General features: G+C 36.8%; 3 protein-coding genes and 1 pseudogene across 4 annotated transcripts; 3 read left to right on the top strand and 1 right to left on the bottom strand.

The window, feature by feature from the left end:
- Positions 1 to 1,100: 1,100 nt before the first annotated feature.
- On the top strand, positions 1,101 to 5,401 carry PPX2 (protein phosphatase X 2). Its single transcript, XM_086229920.1, has 8 exons — positions 1,101 to 1,352; positions 2,079 to 2,231; positions 2,867 to 2,929; positions 3,007 to 3,092; positions 3,774 to 3,849; positions 3,956 to 4,224; positions 4,304 to 4,382; positions 4,892 to 5,401. The coding sequence occupies exons 1-8, from the start codon at positions 1,212 to 1,214 to the stop codon at positions 4,940 to 4,942; spliced, it is 918 nt and encodes a 305-aa protein (XP_086086046.1). The 5' UTR covers positions 1,101 to 1,211; the 3' UTR covers positions 4,943 to 5,401.
- Positions 5,402 to 6,042: 641 nt separating this feature from the next.
- On the bottom strand, positions 6,043 to 10,001 carry LOC147298380 (U3 small nucleolar RNA-associated-like protein). The gene is made up of 7 exons (XM_086257007.1): positions 9,910 to 10,001; positions 8,684 to 9,132; positions 7,881 to 8,537; positions 7,251 to 7,700; positions 6,921 to 7,093; positions 6,606 to 6,789; positions 6,043 to 6,228 (listed from the first exon to the last, which is right to left on the bottom strand). The coding sequence occupies exons 2-7, from the start codon at positions 9,095 to 9,097 to the stop codon at positions 6,139 to 6,141; spliced, it is 1,968 nt and encodes a 655-aa protein (XP_086113133.1). The 5' UTR covers positions 9,098 to 9,132; positions 9,910 to 10,001; the 3' UTR covers positions 6,043 to 6,138.
- Positions 10,002 to 10,262: 261 nt separating this feature from the next.
- Positions 10,263 to 14,391, top strand: LOC147298379 (putative BPI/LBP family protein At1g04970). Of its 2 annotated transcripts, none has more exons than XM_086247355.1 (6): positions 10,263 to 10,991; positions 11,894 to 12,121; positions 12,318 to 12,473; positions 12,767 to 13,015; positions 13,140 to 13,265; positions 13,667 to 14,391. In XM_086247355.1, the coding sequence occupies exons 1-6, from the start codon at positions 10,581 to 10,583 to the stop codon at positions 13,832 to 13,834; spliced, it is 1,338 nt and encodes a 445-aa protein (XP_086103481.1). In that variant the 5' UTR covers positions 10,263 to 10,580; the 3' UTR covers positions 13,835 to 14,391. The 2 variants fall into 2 exon arrangements, with proteins under 2 accessions (XP_086103481.1, XP_086103473.1); XM_086247347.1 differs by having other exon boundaries at positions 11,894 to 12,033; positions 12,122 to 12,473; positions 13,667 to 14,384.
- Positions 14,392 to 15,702: 1,311 nt separating this feature from the next.
- Positions 15,703 to 17,551, top strand: LOC147298378 (allene oxide cyclase 1, chloroplastic-like; annotated as a pseudogene).
- The last annotated feature ends 68 nt before the right edge of the window (positions 17,552 to 17,619 follow it).

The raw sequence follows: 17,619 nt of genomic DNA, 5'->3' as shown, positions 1-17,619 counted from the left end.
ACAATAATGTTTATAGTGCTACTCAATACTAACTAGCATTGAAAGTGGGTCTAATTACAATTTGGTCTCGTTAGAATACGCCAAGTTCCACTAAGATATTTGTTGCTTTATTTGCGTCGTTTTTGCCAGGATTGAGTTTTTTCCCCGACAGACCGAAAAATACCGACTGTCAAACTGTTTCAATACCGATGGTTCAGTAGTGTTTCTAGAATTTTTTATTTCGAACTCTGACCGAATTGTACCAACAATAATCAGAGTCGGAGCTAGTATTGAAAAATCCATACCGTCAGATACCGATACCTTCTTCTTCTACTTCTTCTATTCTATGTCATGTGCCTACTCAGTGCTCGTTGCAACACCGTCATCCTCCCACCAGTCACTCGCGCGAGTTCCACAAAAAATCTCTCTCTCGTGTGCCTGCTCGCTGCCCATCGCCCATTGTCGTCTCCACTTTCTCTCTGTCGAACAGTCACAACTGTATAGCAAATCAATTTGTAACATAATCCAAAATGTCTTGCTTTAGGTTAGTACCTAAACTAAAAAAACTTAATGTTTTGCTGAAAAACTATTGATATTTGATATTTAATCATAATTTTCTATTAATAAAAAGGAACAATTACTGAAAAATAAGTTTGTAATTATATATATAATTATATTTTAGTTTTTTGAAAATATTTTTATTTATGAAACTAAACATTAGTCTTTAAATTTTTAAAAAATAATTGAGAAACAAAAATAAACGGACTGGCCCAATCTATGACGGGCTCGTGCCGAGCTGGCTCAACGAGATAAAAAACTTTAGCCCAACTTGGCCCATAAGTACGGGCTGGACTCAGCTCGACCCACTTAATGACAGGCTGAGCCGGGCTGACTTTACACGGGCGTGCTAACGGGTCGCCCAGCCCAATGTACACCTCTACCCATACGGCCTTTATTGGAATCTAATCAAAACTATAAGGACCAAAACCATAATTTTGCCTTAAAAATGGGGTAAAAGCTAAAATAAAGCAAAAACCTTGAGAGCTGAGAGCCCGCAAAAAAGAAAGTGAAAGACAAAGGTCCGTAGAGAGAGAGAGTGAGAGAAGATATTCACAGATTCACAATCTCACTGTTGGAGAGAGAGAGAGGCTTGGTGGTGGTGGTGGTGGTGGTGGTGGTGGTGTGGGTCTGAGGAAGTGGAAGAGGGGTAGAGAGAGAAAGTAGGGGGAGAGATGTCAGACCTAGACAGGCAAATAGAGCAGCTGAAGAAATGCGAGCCTCTCAAAGAGTCGGAAGTCAAGGCTCTTTGCCTCAAAGCCATGGAAATCCTCGTCGAAGAGAGCAACGTCCAGAGGATCGATGCTCCTGTGACTGTATTATTCTCTCTCCCTCACTCTCTATAACTGCGAGCTCATTGATTTAGCTGGATTTAGTAAAATATGCGTTGGGTTTTTTTTTTTCTATTTTTTCTTTTGGGTTTGGTTGATTTGTAGGTTATGGGTTTGATTTGTTCATGGATATTAGTATTCGATTTGTCCCGGACAAGTGGGTTTGTCTTTTTTATTTTTTATTTTATTATTATTATTATTTTTTTATATTTGTGAAATTGTAACCTGAACTAGAACACATAAGCTTTATATGGTTTTGGATTCTAGTGAATAGATAACGCTCATACTTTTTCAATTGGTCTTTCATATCTTTATTTGGAAAATCAAGTGGTTAAAAGAACTACAGGTAGGGTTTAGGGGTTTGGAACAAAATATAGCATTAAAGTTAGCTATAATTAATTCTGCTGTAGGTAATGATAATGTATATTTCTTGCTTTAATGGGTTATGGCTGCTCTTTAAGCTGAACCTGTGTGTTTTGTATTTTTAGAATAATGAGCAGCCCTAATTTCACTTTAATTCTTGCTCATTACTTTATATTATGAGCTTGTTGGAGGTGGTGGAGTTGAATAGTTGATAAATGTATATTAGCAGGGAATAGTTTCTTTTGTAGTGAAGATATGGTGCTTTAAGTTATGAAATAAAAATCATGAATGTAGTTCTGGGCTTCAGGCTAACCAGTTATTGTTGTTACTGTATGTTTTGTTAAATAGATTTGCGGTGACATCCATGGGCAGTTTTATGACATGAAAGAGCTTTTCAAAGTAGGAGGTGATTGCCCAAAGACAAACTACTTGTTTCTTGGAGATTTTGTTGACAGAGGATTCTATTCTGTCGAGACATTTCTACTCCTACTTGCCCTGAAGGTGATAATCTGTATTCTTTACTTTGCCTGATTTTTTGGGCCTTTCGAAATCCTTCTACTTGCTCTTTATAGCATTAAGCAGGTTTATGGTTTTTATCTCTATTGCATTTGCAATTTAGCCATATTCTTAAGAGGTTCTAGCACAATTGTTGTTTCCATTGCTTTAAAGACAAATCCTCTATTTTAGGATCTGTTTGTTTTCAGTAGATTTTTGCGCGTAAATATTTATGTGGAAACCAAATTGCATGTCATGGATTTAGATTACACCTCTGGCTGGGAAACCACAAACGCTGTTTTTCATAGCCCCTTGTACTATATCTGATGCAAACGTGCTTTTGCTGTATGATGGAAACACCTAGGAAATACTCTGATTAGGTGCTTATATTTTGGTCCCTTTTCTGCCACTGTAGTGTTTCATTTGTTTATCAAATGATGGATGCCAATAATTTATAATTTGATTGGAGTAGTCTCATTTGTTTGAGGCCATACAGTTTATATAGATTATGAGCAATGTTGGATTTTGAGCATCATATAGATTATGAATTTTTCTCATGTTGATCTAGTCTTTGATGTTTTATTCATCTATTTCTTAATTTTTTTTACTAATTTTTTCAACAAAAACTTGTTTTCAACCAGGTGAGATATCCAGATAGGATAACACTCATTAGAGGGAACCATGAGAGTCGTCAGATCACACAGGTTAAGTGTCTGTAACTGGTGCCCATTTTTTAGTGCTTATCCATTCAGAATATTTACTGGTTATCCTTTCTAGACAGGTGTATGGATTCTATGATGAGTGTCTACGAAAATATGGATCTGTCAATGTTTGGAGATATTGCACTGATATATTTGATTACCTAAGGTTTGCCATTCTCTATCACATAAAACCCCAGATATTTGTCTTTTGAAGTTTAGAAAGGTTTAAATATTATGAAATGGAAATTTAGTTTCATGGTGGGCAATGGTGGGATATTATGACCTGTTAAATAAATCACGTATTAGTGGTCTAACCATCCTTCCATTTTGCATGAAAATGAAAGTGAGCCGCTAGGCCTTGGTTCAAGTAGCAGGTGTTGGGATGGGATTTTGATAAATTTTAGGATTCAACTTTTACGTATTGAGAAGGAAAGGAAAAAAAACTCCCTTCTAAATTTCATACAATTGGATATTGGCTCAAATACGAATGGTTTGTGCCATGTTAAAAAACGTGATAGGCTATGGGAATCAGAATTTTTTAAATTAATGTGTTAGATTCCTCAAGTTCTTGTCAGAAATCAAATAATCTATTTCTCTCACAGTAACTTTGCTTTTTAGTACTCAATCTCTCCACACTCAACCCAGCAGGTGCTCTTGTTTCTAAGTTTATCTATGTTATCATTTAGAAGCAAAAGCTATATTTTTCTTCAAAATAAATCTTTATACTCTAATATAGAAGCTATCTGAAGTTATTCTTCATCAAAATTGTTAATAAAGCCCAAAATTCAAGTATGTTATGTTTGTTTCTCTTTTACAGCTTTTGAATTTTGTTGGTGGTTTATTGCAGTCTGTCAGCTCTCATTGAGAATAAGATTTTCAGTGTCCATGGTGGTCTCTCTCCTGCCATTTCGACTTTGGATCAGGTCTGAGACACCATCCCTATTTCATATTATTAGTATTACTACCTTCCAATTAATTTTTAATCTCCAAGCCTTAGTTATTATGCAACTAACATGTTCTGTTTGGTAGATACGAACAATTGATCGGAAGCAAGAAGTACCCCATGATGGTGGCATGTGTGACCTACTATGGTCAGATCCTGAAGATATTGTGGATGGTTGGGGTTTGAGTCCACGTGGTGCTGGTTTCCTCTTTGGTGGCAGTGTTGTTACTTCATTTAACCATGCAAACAACATTGACTATATATGTCGTGCCCATCAGTTGGTGATGGAAGGGTATAAATGGATGTTTAATAATCAGATAGTTACTGTCTGGTCAGCACCAAATTACTGTTACAGGTAAACTAGCAATCTACAATTAACTTTTTCCCATTGTTCTAGAGTTGGAAGGTTTATATCAATGATTGGTCCATTGCAGATGTGGTAATGTAGCTGCAATCCTTGAGCTGGATGAAAATCTTAATAAGCAGTTTCGTGTCTTTGATGCTGCCCCACAGGTTTGCACATAAAATTAACTCGCAATTGATCTCCGCTTTTTTAGGAAACTTTGGTTATTTTGAGCAGCAGTATGGGACTTCATTCATGTTGTCTGTACTCTATTCTGAGTCATACACTCCGGATCTGGATTCCATGCATTTAGTTAAAACATGCACAGGTTCTTTTTACAAAAGGATTCTACGTAATATTGTAAAAACAATTGGGAAAGAGTTGGGATGCAGTACTTAGTGATTCAGACTATGAATTGGATCATATGGAAATAACTTACATTGAGTATGCTCAGTAACAATTTGTGCAATTCACAAATGTACAAAGAGTGACAATTCATTCAATGGCATGGACCTTTAGTGTATGCCTGAATTCTGCTTCGTTCTTTCTTTAATTTTTGTTTTCTCTTGAACCCTGGCCACACCTGTTGGCGTTGCATACCTGGTTGCCCCCTCTGGACAAAACACTTCTTGTCTTTCTCACCTTGTATTTTACACTGAGAGATTGTGATAATTTGCAGGAATCAAGAGGCACGCCTGCTAGAAAACCTGCACCAGACTACTTTCTGTGAGATTGGTAAAGTTTTGTTATTATCCAATGGGTTGATTGATGAACAAGATATACAGAGACAAGGTGGATGGATAGTCTCGCATGGCACACAAAGAAATTTATGGGTGAGCGTCTGAATGATCAGCTTCTCCAATGACCAGTAAGAGTTGTGCTTTTCTGTTCGTCGGCAGTTTGGATTGTTGGGTTTGCTTTTCTTGTATGCCTGCTGCTTCTACCATCTTTCATATTTACATGTGAGAGTAGTGTGCATTGCCTAGTCTGTCATGTGAATTGTAAAATCCTTTTCCTTGTGATTGTCAGAGCAGGGAGAGACAATGGGTCTTGGAAAGGGAGGCATTTGCTTCTATCCATGGGATCTGAATAGAAGGATTGTATTGGATTAGGGACATAGGAGAGGGGTTAAGTCCATGAGAAAACATTTATTTTTGGCCTTGTAGGCAATAAAAGTTCTTTATGATTATCTTTTTGTTCAAGTTTTTGTGTATGATATCTTAAGCTACGCCCATAGATCCCAATTTGTGAGACATTAAACTCGTGCATCCCCATGCACTTCCATGCGAGTGGGGTGCACAATAATTCATTAATAATTTAATACTCTATTCGCCAAACAGTGATAATTAACACTATTCGCCAAACAGTGATCATTAACAAAACGAGTCCAAATATTGCCACTCTATTCATATTTCTTCACCCTACGGTCAAATTTTAGAACTTATTAATTCTATTTGAAACAAAATCTCAGCCATTTGCATTTGAGGTTGGTAAAAATATATTTTAATACATGTTAACTGACATGCTTCTTCATGGAGCAGCTCAATGTTAGGGTTTGATTGGAGTCCTAGTATTTTTATTTTATTAAATTCATGCCCTTTTAATTAATTTTAACAAGGATAGATGTAATCAGAAAAATTTAAATTGTGGGTGAGAAAATAGTAACGGGGTGGACAACAGTGCCACTGCATGATTTTTCTGCGCAAACATGATCTCTAACGTGTAGCAACTTTGGCAAAGCCGAAATAATTTAAGCACCTGGCCATATTCCTGAAGCACCAAAAAGTTAAATAAACTACTCAAATTCTCTGGCATCGGATGCAACTGAAATTATAGCTCATCATCGGTTTTCCATTCAACTACATTCAAACAGGTGAAGATGTTAAACATTGTGGTCAAAACTGAAAGCATTTTACAATGCAACTGTCAAAAATCTGGAGTAACAAATTCAGTAGTGTCTTTTAGAATCTTCTGTGCGCGCCAAGAGACGGCCAAAGCTGTTTCTGATGTTCCAATCTGTAAAATTAGTGAAAATAGATATAAACTTATCAGTAGGTTAAATGACAAAAAAGAGCACCAAGTCTTATTATCTCAGTACAAAGTTGCACAAAAATGATAATGGTATGGTTTTCACAATTCATGTGCCAAACCAATGTAAACTCCCCAGGCAACTAAAAAATTGATAAGAAAATAGTTCTGTTTCTGAAAATGGAAATAGTAGTTTTCTAGATAGTAGATGCTTATATAAAGCCAAAGCCAGGTTAGCCGAAAAATAAGGCCAATATGATCTACTAGGCAGAGTCCACAAATCGTGGTTCTGGTCCCAAATTTGATCAAACAGCACAACCCCACCCTTGCATTGTTAAATGGACATAAACCAGAGGAGTGCTCACCTTGGTCTCCATAAGATAGTAATCTCGCCATAAGCTCAGATTTTGGTCGTAAGTTTCAAGTGCAGATTCATATAACTTCCGGGCATTTACAAGACTATCTTTATCACCATTGGATGCAAGATTTGATTCCAATTCAATGCAGGTCCTATATATAGCAAATCCAGGGTGTGGTAGAGCAATAAAGCTGCAATTAAAACACGATACAAGCTTAGAAATTATACACCAAACAATTTTGGTTGCAGTAATAATCTAGAGTTATTATGGATGTGAGCAATTCCTTGGGGTAAAAATCTAGCTCATAATCAAATGACATACTGCTTATATATCTCTCTAGCATGTCGAACTCCATCTTTTTGCAGAACAAAATTCACAATAGCAGAAGAGAGAGAAAATCCATTTTCACTGCCACCATCTTTAGCTAAAGATTTAAGAGAAATCTCAACCAACTTGTCAAAATAATGCTTTTGATTTGCAAAGAATTTGAGGGCCTGCAATATGAGGTAGTAATGTTAAATTGTTCTCCAAAGTAGTACCCAAAAAAAAAAAAAAAAAATTCTTCTCCAAAGATGCTGCATCAGCTAATTACTCGGTCATACTTGGAGTTCAACAGGAAGAGGGAAGAGTTGAAAGGCCTAGACAACATACCATTAGCCACAGGCTCTCAGCTTCTGAAATGGACACTCTTGTCAAAACATCGTTTAGAAGTTCAAAGATGGATTGCAGCTCAGCTTTACTTGCAGAAATAGAATCCCTTTTAAAATATCTAAGTTCTATTGATATCCTTAATAGCCATAACTGTGCTGAATTTGAAAGCTTTTCACAACAAAGCTTTTCTGCCAGTTTCCGGGCTTCATCCAGTCTTCCAAGTTGCAAATAAAATAAAATATGTTGACAGGCAAGATCCTCATCGATGTACCCCATTCTTTCAGCCATTTCATAAACCCTCAAAAGATGTGAAATATAAGTAGCACAGTGACTGACTAACCCAGAAGGCTTGTTTTCTCTTCTTAGAAGACCAATAGCACCTATCAAAAACTTTGCATACTGATTGAACATTCTGGCCGAAGGTAAAACTCCTATAGCCTCCTCATAAACCTATTCATAGCATGGCATCCAAGGTATTCATCAGACAATTATAGGCACATAAGACAATTACGGTCAGAAAATGCTTGTGCCAAATTCAGATTCATGCAAAACACATTATATTGAATCAACAGAAGACCACATAAATGATTTTTCTAGTTTAGGATTTAAGCAGTTTACATGCATTTATACCTGAATTGCTTTTTCCATTTGAGAAAGTGTGATTTCTTCACTCGTCTCCTGTGTACTTGCAGGATTGTATTCAAGTCTTGCAAGCCACTCCCAATACTCTGGTTCTGTTGAGAAGTCTCTCTTCATGTCACTTAGTATTTCATTATGCATTTCTTCTGAATTAACCAAGTCAGTGGCTTCCAAAATCTCCAAAAATCGCTTTCTCAGATTAAAACTAGAGGGAATAGCTTCAATTGCTCCACTGTATATGGTTCTTAGGATGCTCAAACCATGCTCTTGAAACTTACTAACTTTCTTCCTTGACTTCTCACTTTCTACATCTGACCCTTCATTATTTTCTCTTTCTTTGTTAAGGGGCATGTACAAATCTTTATTTTCTTCTCTCCACTGTTTCTCATCAGCACTTTTCCGATCATGGACCAGAGTGCCCTCCTCCTCTCCAAGAGCAACCTTCCGGGCCTTTAGTTTATTAAGGAACGTGAATTCCATCCGAAGATACTCTATCCATAGATCTTCTGAAGATTTGCAAGCTCTCAACCCATTTTGCATGGTATTACGGGCATTTTCGACATTTAAGTTATGGTCAAATTCCCAAGCTGCAGCATATATCCAAACTCCTGGGACCTTGGAGTGATGCCTCATTCCCATGTACAGGACCTGCAAAAAGACATTCCCCCTTCAACAATCCCAAATTTGACAACAGTAAATCTAATGAACCAAGTAAAATCAATTTTAAAACTTAATAGTTAAATGTATATGCTCATAGATCGTTGTAACATTTTAGGCGGGGCTGTGAGTATTACCTTCTTCATCCTATCCTGTCGTCGCTCTCTACAAAACTCAACGTACCGAAACCAGAGCTCAATATCGCCCTTAAACCTCGTCGTCGCCAGTCTATAAATATCATCGATCCTCCTAACGCTAGCAAAGTCCGAAACCGATTGCCTCATCTTCTTCTTGGTCTTGAGGCCCTGCTTTTCCAGCTCACGCATCACCGATTTTTTTCTGAGTCGACGGAGTGAGTCAAGTTGAGTCTCGTACTCGATGTAAGCAAGGTAGTCCTGCTTGAGTGGGCTTGGCCGCTTGAGCCGGTACTCGAACTTGCGGCGCTGCTTGACGATCTCAGCAATCTCTTGGCGCGTGAAAATCATGCGTCGCTCAAGATCATCGAGCTCATTAACCATACGCTCCAGCCGGTACTGGACTACGTCAGCCATTCTTTGTTAAGGTTTAGTGAGTTGACCTGATCAAACTGAGGCGAATGAAAATAAAACCAAATCAGATCAGGAACTAACCTAAAGCTCCCCCAATTAACCATTAAATAAACATATGGATAAAACCAGGAAACCATTAGTGATATACCACAGAATAAAAGAGTGCAGCAATAGTCCATATCCACACAGAACAATCAAGAACAAAAATGTTCCATGCAAGCTGTTCAGAAAGATATGCACACCACCCACTGCTCAATAAACTTAATCAGATACAAGCCTAGCACAATCACAAACAAAAAATAAACTATCAAGATTTCCATGAAAACAAATTTTTTTGAGGTAGCCTGATTATTAAGCATTTTGAGAGGGGGCTGAACTAGGAAAATCCCCAATTTTTCCAAACACTTATACATAAGTACCCATAATTCTGATAGAAATTTAATAGATTAAACAGAAACAACATTTAAAATCCTGAGAATAAATGTTCAATAAATCCACAAAAAGATTAACCTGAAAAGGCAACCCAACTATAGCAATCTGTACCTCAAATTACACACAAACAAAAAAGAAAGGAGCTTTTCAACCATCAGGACTAAAAAAAATCCACCTTTTCACCACAGACAAATGTGAAGAAACACAAAGAATAACAAAAGCGTAAGAATCTTATCATTTTCCGGGTAAAATTGGATACTTGAAAGATAACCCAAAAAAAAAATTTCTTTGTTTAGACAGAACCAATGTTCCGAAACGCCACAAAGAAGCTAAAGAATACGAACCCAGTAAAATTTATATAGAATAAACGCCGAGAAACATACCTATTAGCTTAGCTGAACCTGCAGTGAGCTCCTTTAGGCTGGAGCTGGATTGTGCCGGCTGCTTTGAACTGAGAAAAGAATTGAGAGAGAAGAGAAGGGCGTTGGCTTAGGGGTTTAGGGCTTAAGAGTATGGGTGGGGTAGTAGTGGGCTGCAGTTGGGCCTTAGTGGGCCTAACATCATAAACGTAGAATTGAGCCGAAGTCTTTCCCTCCAAAGCCCATGAGAAGCCAACCCTTGGTTTTGGTACTCTGGTTGCAAGACTATGTTAAGGTTCTAAGTCCGGCCAAGTGCCAACTACCCCTCAAATAATGAAGAAAAGTCCAAAACTTGAAGCAACTAACTTCTTCTTTCTTCGACACAAACACTTCTAATTCCCACCTGTTGCTCTCACAGCTTCACTGGTTCAGTTCACCACGAAACAAATTTTAGATTCCATCAAATTAGTTTTCTCAAAAACCCAAGATAGGATTTTTCAATACCACTCCTTGAGCAACTTGTTTTCGAGCTTCGATGGCCTCCTCTGTTGAAATTTGACTACTTTTTCTCAACTGGGTCATGGGTTTCTTCTGAAAATTCTTGCTTTGTATCATTTTCACTGCAATTCCATGTTATTTTCAATGCTCTAATCTCATGGTTGCGCTGTAGTAGGATTATTCTGCTATTTTCTCAGATGGGTTCCTTCACAAAGTTCATGGCTTCCACTATTTTCTTCATAGTTTTATCACTTTTTCTGGTTCATGCAAGTACCCAAGGAGAAGGGTTCATATCTTGGGTCATATCCAGTAAAGGTCTGGACTTTTCCAAGGACTTGCTGATAGACAAGGCAGTTTCCTCTATAATTCCACTCCAACTGCCTCAAATTGAAAAGTCTGTGAAAATCCCACTTGTTGGCAAAGTTCATGTTGTTTTATCCAATATCACAATATATAATGTTGATATTGCTTCATCATATGCGGAGACTGGTCATTCGGGTATTGTTTTAGTTGCTTCAGGAGCCACTGCAAATTTGAGTATGGATTGGCGGTATTCTTATAGTACTTGGCTAATTGATATTTCAGATAATGGGGGTGCCTCTATTCAGGTATGTAGAGCAACTCAGAAAGGCTGTTATTAACTTATTACTTTTCTTTTGCTTTAATTGCACTGAATTATGAACAAAAGGCATAGGATTATGGTAGACATAATTGAGTTATTTGCTTCTTCTTTTTTTTGGTCATTGTTTTCAGAAATTTGTAGTTCAATTCTATAGGCTTGAGATAAAATATATGCATCTCATAGGCCAGATGCCCACTTGGATAGCCACTCTGCATTTCTGACTTAAGTGGAAATTTCTTTACCTCTTTAGTGGAGCTGTACTGTCTTGTATACTAATATCAACATTTGGCTTTAATGGGTTTAAGTCTATGAAGTATGTTTCCACCTAGACAAAGAACTGCCAAATGGATAAGTCTCAGATTGGTTACTTTCTTGTGCAGTTCTTCTAGTCAATATGTTCAATCATTTCATATCACAAGTGAATTCGAAATGTGCCTTCATCTATTTCTTATTGACATTAGGGGGAAGCCTAACAGATTTGATAAGTGGACAATGAAATTACAAAATTATGCAAGATGCAATTATAGTGAACTATTAGAAATTTATAGTATGGAAAATGTTGTGGTCACTGTAATAAGCTGCAGTATGTTATGCTCATTCAAAGATCACTGAATCATGAGACATTTTCATTGAGCTTGTATTGTTGAAAGAAAAAAGGTAGAGGACTGAGGTCAGTTAAACTAAGATACAGTTGTTAAATGGCATACAAGCAGTGAGATGTATTGACATCAAAAGATATGGAGAAATATGACATATGCCTGGTAAATGATTTTAAAAAATGAACCAGTAACTGATATGAAATGACACTTGCAGTGGTAACCAGTTCTTAGAAAACTTAGTCTGAAGCTTTTTTCCCCCTCTTTTCTTGCGGTGTTTCTTCTGAAAAAGGTTGAAGGTATGGAAGTGGGCGTTACCCTAGCTTTGAAGGATCAAGAAGGAACTCTTGAGCTGTCTGTTTTGGAATGCGGATGCTACGTGAAAGATATGTCCATTAAATTAGATGGTGGGGCATCTTGGCTTTACCAAGGGTATGCAATCCTCTTAGTCAACTTTGTTCTGAAAAAGAGTTATGTGCCTCCAATATATTGCAGTTGTTTCCCTTACCTTCTCTTTCAGGTTAGTGGATGCTTTTGAAGGGCAAATAGTTTCTGCTGTTGAGGACAATATTTCCAAGAAAGTCAGAGAAGGGATAATGGAGCTTGACTCCTTACTGCAATCACTTCCAAAACAAATCGAACTGGATGATATTGCTGCTTTGAATGTCACTTTTGTGGACAACCCAGTGTTGAGTAATTCTTCCATTGAATTTCAGATCAATGGCCTATTCATGGCTCCTGATGATGATTTCACTGCCAGCTTAATCTATAAAGGTTCACCAGATCCTGTTCCCTGCAATGCTTCTGCTAAGATGGTTACGATGTCATTACATGAAAATGTCTTTAACTCGGTGTCCTTAGTTTTCTTCAATGTAAGTTTCTAATTTTCAACTCTGTTTTTTCAGATGGTACTGAACAATGGTCATTCATTTATTCTTTTTTTACCACTCTTTTCATACTCTTCCTATAAGGTCATCTAAAATTATTAAACTTCTATGTATCTAAATCTTACTTGATCTTTCCAAAAAAAATTCTTAGTTGACCAATTTAAATTGCCTTACAACTTACTGACATCGGCTGTGCCTGATTTGCACCTTCGTACCTTATTATAGAGATCAAGTTGCATAGTTGAACTAAAGTATCATTTTCCCCCTTATTTTTCCAGGCAAATTATATGCACCAGATTGTCAACAAAATACCAGATCAGTCCCTTTTGAACACTTCCGGATGGAGGTTCATTGTTCCTCAACTGTATAAGCAATATCCAGATAAAGATATGGATCTTAATATTTCTGTATCTTCTCCACCAATCATAAAAGTAGTAAAAAATGGTATTGACATTACTGTTTACTCTGATGTGACAATTGATGTTGTGGATGCTGATGAAGTAATACCAGTGGCTTGCATATCATTGGTATGCTTCATTGAAATGTTTGTGTCCTTTCATTTATTTCATGCACTTCCTTTTACCTTCACGCTTATTTGTTAATTCGATCTTGTTGTTTATTATGATTTTTCTACAATTTTTGATGGTGCAGGAGATTCATGCTTCATGTTCTCCAGAGATTTTGAGGAATAAACTAGCTGGTATTGTTAAGTTGAATGGTGCTACTGCATCTTTGAAGTGGAGCATAATTGGTAACCTGCACATGCGTCTAGTTCAGGTACATTTGTTTATTTAATAAGATGATTGAAATTATTATTTCAGCTTCTGAATCGGACACAAAATCACCTTCACAGAGCATTTTCATAGTGGTTTGGTTAGCAGAGTCAGTCTGTTAATCATAATGGAATAGAAACAGTTTTTATTAGGTCAAGTAATACAGACGTAATACATGCTGCTGGTGAATTTTTGGACCAGACCTCTTGGTCTTAATTTCTTGCTAATGGCCACCAACTGTGAGTGCTTAAGAACCCATTATCAACTGTTGGGGCAAAAGAGATTTAATATGTTTTGCAGAATGTTTTTAAGCATTTAGCTTTGATGAAAATGTGGCTTCTGATTAGTATTTGAGGGAAAACTGGTTTATTTTTTCCTGTTACATCGTCCTCTTGTACACTGCAGGCTGTATTGTCAACGATCCTCAAAACCGTCATCCTGCCATATGTGAACTTACATCTCTTGAAAGGACTACCTTTACCACTTCCTCATGGTTTTACACTGCAGAATGCTGAAACCTTCCCCACCAATTCAAGGGTTACAATATGCAGTGATGTTGCGTTTGCAGAATGATGACTGACATATCAGTGATCAGCAGATCGTTAATCTCAAGCGATTGTTTATACACTGTTTACTAGTAGGTATTGTTTGTTTTTCCGTGTACATCAATGTGTAATAGTAAATCTAATGCAAAGTCAAAAGCTAAGATTAGTTTTAAACGTTTGTTGTAATGCAGTTTTGTTAGGATTCTCTTGTAAAACTATGCTGCAAAAAAGGTTGTTTATTACAAATGGTTTTGACTCTTGACAAGCTAAAAGGCTCAAAGAATAGCGCAGGGGAAAACTGGATCACAAATTTATCAAGAGAATTTGACTAATTTAGCTTTCAGTTTACAATATATAATAAATATTAGAGATAATTACACGGTTGGTCCACTTATTATTTCATAATTCTACTGTTGGTCCACGAATTTTTTTAAGTGCCAAATGAGTTCACGAATTAACTGGCGTTTACCATGTTAGTCCATTCTGTCAAAATACCCCAAACAAGCTTTAAGTTTTGTCACATCGGGCGCACATGGAGAGGCAAATCAGTGATTTCATGTCCCCTCATCTCTTTTCTACACTTTCATGTGTTCTCCACGTGATCAAAATTGATGTCCATTTAGAATATTTTGACGAAATGGACTAAAGTGATAAACTTTAGTTAATTCGTGGACTCATTTGACACTTAAAAAAATTTGTAGACCAACACAAAAATTTTAAAATAATAAATGGCCTAAACGTGTAATTATCTCTATATATTAATTGTAACACATGTATTTGGAAGTTACTAGCTAGTAGCTAGAAATTATGTTCCCATTCGCATGTACTAGAAAATATGTTCCCATGCTCATTCAATATAATTATAGAAAATGTTTTTGTTCTTTTCTTTGAAATTTTTTTTGTAACATCGAAATGTAAAGTGTTTTTGTAATAATTTATAGGGTCTTAGGCCTCTTCATCCATAGTTAATTAATTTTGGGTTGGATATCCAAATTTCTTAAACTACAAGAGCAAACAATAAAAAGGAGAAAAAAAGAAAGAGAGACATAGAGAGGGAGAGTCGTCAACGGTAGGGTGGGCAAAGACCCAAATTAACTTTTAATTTTAATTTTAAGGGGAATGTTATCTATCTTTTCCACTAACTTTCTTCTTTAGTTGTTTCATTTTGCAGTGTAATCTTATGATTGTAAATGTTTATTTTTAAGATCACCTTTTGAAGATCATCTCTGCAAAAGATCAATCAAATTGGAAATTGTTTGGTCATGTAACAATTATCAGACTGTGAATCTAACTATTACAAAAATCGTTTGTTTATTTGATTACATTACTTAACAAAAAGATTTTCGATTTGATTTATTTTTTGCAGAGTTATCTTTGAAGGATGATCTAAAAAATGAGCGATTGAGTTATCATATAAAATTGTGTATCTAATTGTTATCAAAACCGTATATTTATTTGATGACAATTACATAATGAAACGATTTCTGTTGGTCTATTTTTTGCAGAGACAATTTTCGAATGGTGATCTAAAAACTGAATAGTTTCGATCATGAAACTATACTACAAAACGAGAAAAATAAAGTAGAAGGTCAATAAATGGTAAAAGTGGATTTTTAATTTTACAAAGAATATGAGGGCATTGAGGGGTAGGGTGAGCAAATTTGGGGTTATAAATAAAATTTATCCTAACAATAATTTTGTGGGACGCCCCTTAGGGTTAAGAGTATTTTGTTTGGCTTGTTGGCTTGTCCTATGCACACAACCATCGTTGGAAGCCCTAAAACACCGCCAATAGACTGCTTCCTTAGACTTTCCTTCACCTTTAATAAAAAGCCCTGCCTCCGCTTTCTAAGGCTTTCTTAGAACACCAGCAGGTCCAGCACAATTTCTTCTGCCATGGCCAAGAAAAAGGCAAAAGAAGACGGAGATGATAATCTGATGGAAAACCCTTTCAAGGCTACCAGTGAAGTCTTTATTGCGCTTCAGGTGCGTGTCAAAGCCTTGGCATTCTCTAATCTCCAACCCTAATTTTGTTAAAGAGCACTCCAACAAAGCCATTGAGAATCAGGATGTCTTCCACCAAAGAAGACGACTCATATTCACTGATGCGGCAAATAATTCCCGATGAGTTTCTCAATCACAATGATGCATATCTCAACCACGTTGACACTTACCACGATATTAATATTGTTGATGCTGCTCATACTGATGATGATAATGATTTAGTAGCCACTGAGATTGACTATGTTTTCAGTGAACTGACTTGTAATGCAGTTTACTCTATGTGTCACTGCAATGGCTTCTTGTTGTGTGAGTTAGATAAGATCATAAGAGGGAGGTATATCTGCTTAACCCAGCAACCGGGGAATCCAAGAAACTGTCGTTGACAGATATGAGTTTTGGGTCATGAAAGAAGATGGAGTGAGGGAGTCTTGGACTAAATTGATCTCCATGAATACCGCAGATTGTGACATATCTGGATTTTGGTGGAAATCTCATGATTTGTTGGTCTTTAAAGAAAGGTTAGTCATGTTCACTCTTGATGAAGAAAGCTTTCGGAAGCTAGCAATTCGTGGATTTCACAAAGTTGGTAATGTTGGGATTTACATGGAGAGCCTTGTTTCGCTTAGAAATCAACCAAAAAGTAGTCAGAAGAAGGTGATCGGTATATGTGCTTAATTTTTGTTTGTCTTTTTAATTAATGTTTCTTTACCAAACTACACATGCATTCAGTTAATAATCAACTTAACAATATACTATATATTAATTAGAGAACAATGCTCTAGTTTCACCCCTGGAGTAAATAGTATACTTGTTCGTTATGGTAGTTAACAAAACCATGGCATAACTAAGCTGCAGGTTTTCATGTGCATCAATATTCGCCATCGATCATAAGTGACCTACTGCTGTATGTCATGATTAATGATATATTTATTTTCGTGTCAATTATTTCTTGCCTAATTATATTTTCTATTTTTGCAATTACTTAACCACTTCTTTGAGATTCATCTTCCTCCCCCTGTGAAACTTGCCAACCCAATTAGGCCATCCACTCCTTCACCTTCCAATAAGCTAAAGCCACTTTAACCCTGCAAGCTCCCAAACCCATTTCTCAATCTTCACACCACCTCCTCACATTGCAACTCAGTGCCTAAAACATCATTCACTTGCAAAAGCCAAGTCAACCCATCAGACTCCTCTGAAACACCCACCAAAGTTCAACAACTTCATGTGTATGAGATCAACAAGCGTGATCGTGGCAGCCCTGCGTACTTAAGAGTTAAGATTGAGTCAGAAAGATGTGCGTTCCCTTGGTGATCTCGTCCCCTTCACAAACAAATTGTGCAGCGGTGACCTGCAAAAATGGATTGGAATAACAGCCGGAATATGTATTTTGATCCAATACAATCCCGAAATGAAAGGTGATCAATATGAAGCCATATACAGCTTCTACTTTGGAGATTTTTGAGCCATATCTGTGCAGGGGCCATATTTGACATATGAGGACACATATTTGTGTGTGACTGGTGGCTCTGGAAACTTTGAGGGTGTGTATGGTCAATGAAGTTACAGCAGCTTGTGTACCCCTTCAAAATATGTTACACATTCTATCTCAAGGGTATCAAAGACTTGCCAGAGGAGCTTCTTGGAAAGCCTGTGGAACCAACTCCAGATGTTGAGCCCATGCAGTCCAGCTGCTAATGCTCTTGAACCCAATGCGACCATTGCAAATTTCACTGATTAAACGATGATGTGTTTTTCTTTTCAGTTACTTTTCAGTTTTGGTTTGGGAAAGATGAATTTTATTAGAGA

Source organism: Dryas octopetala, chromosome 1 (genome assembly GCF_963921425.1).
Source record: "Dryas octopetala chromosome 1, drDryOcto1.1, whole genome shotgun sequence".
NCBI classification, from domain to species: Eukaryota; Viridiplantae; Streptophyta; class Magnoliopsida; order Rosales; family Rosaceae; genus Dryas; species Dryas octopetala.
The sequence above is the reverse complement of the archived record's forward strand: the minus strand, read 5'-3'. Positions and strand labels throughout refer to the sequence as shown.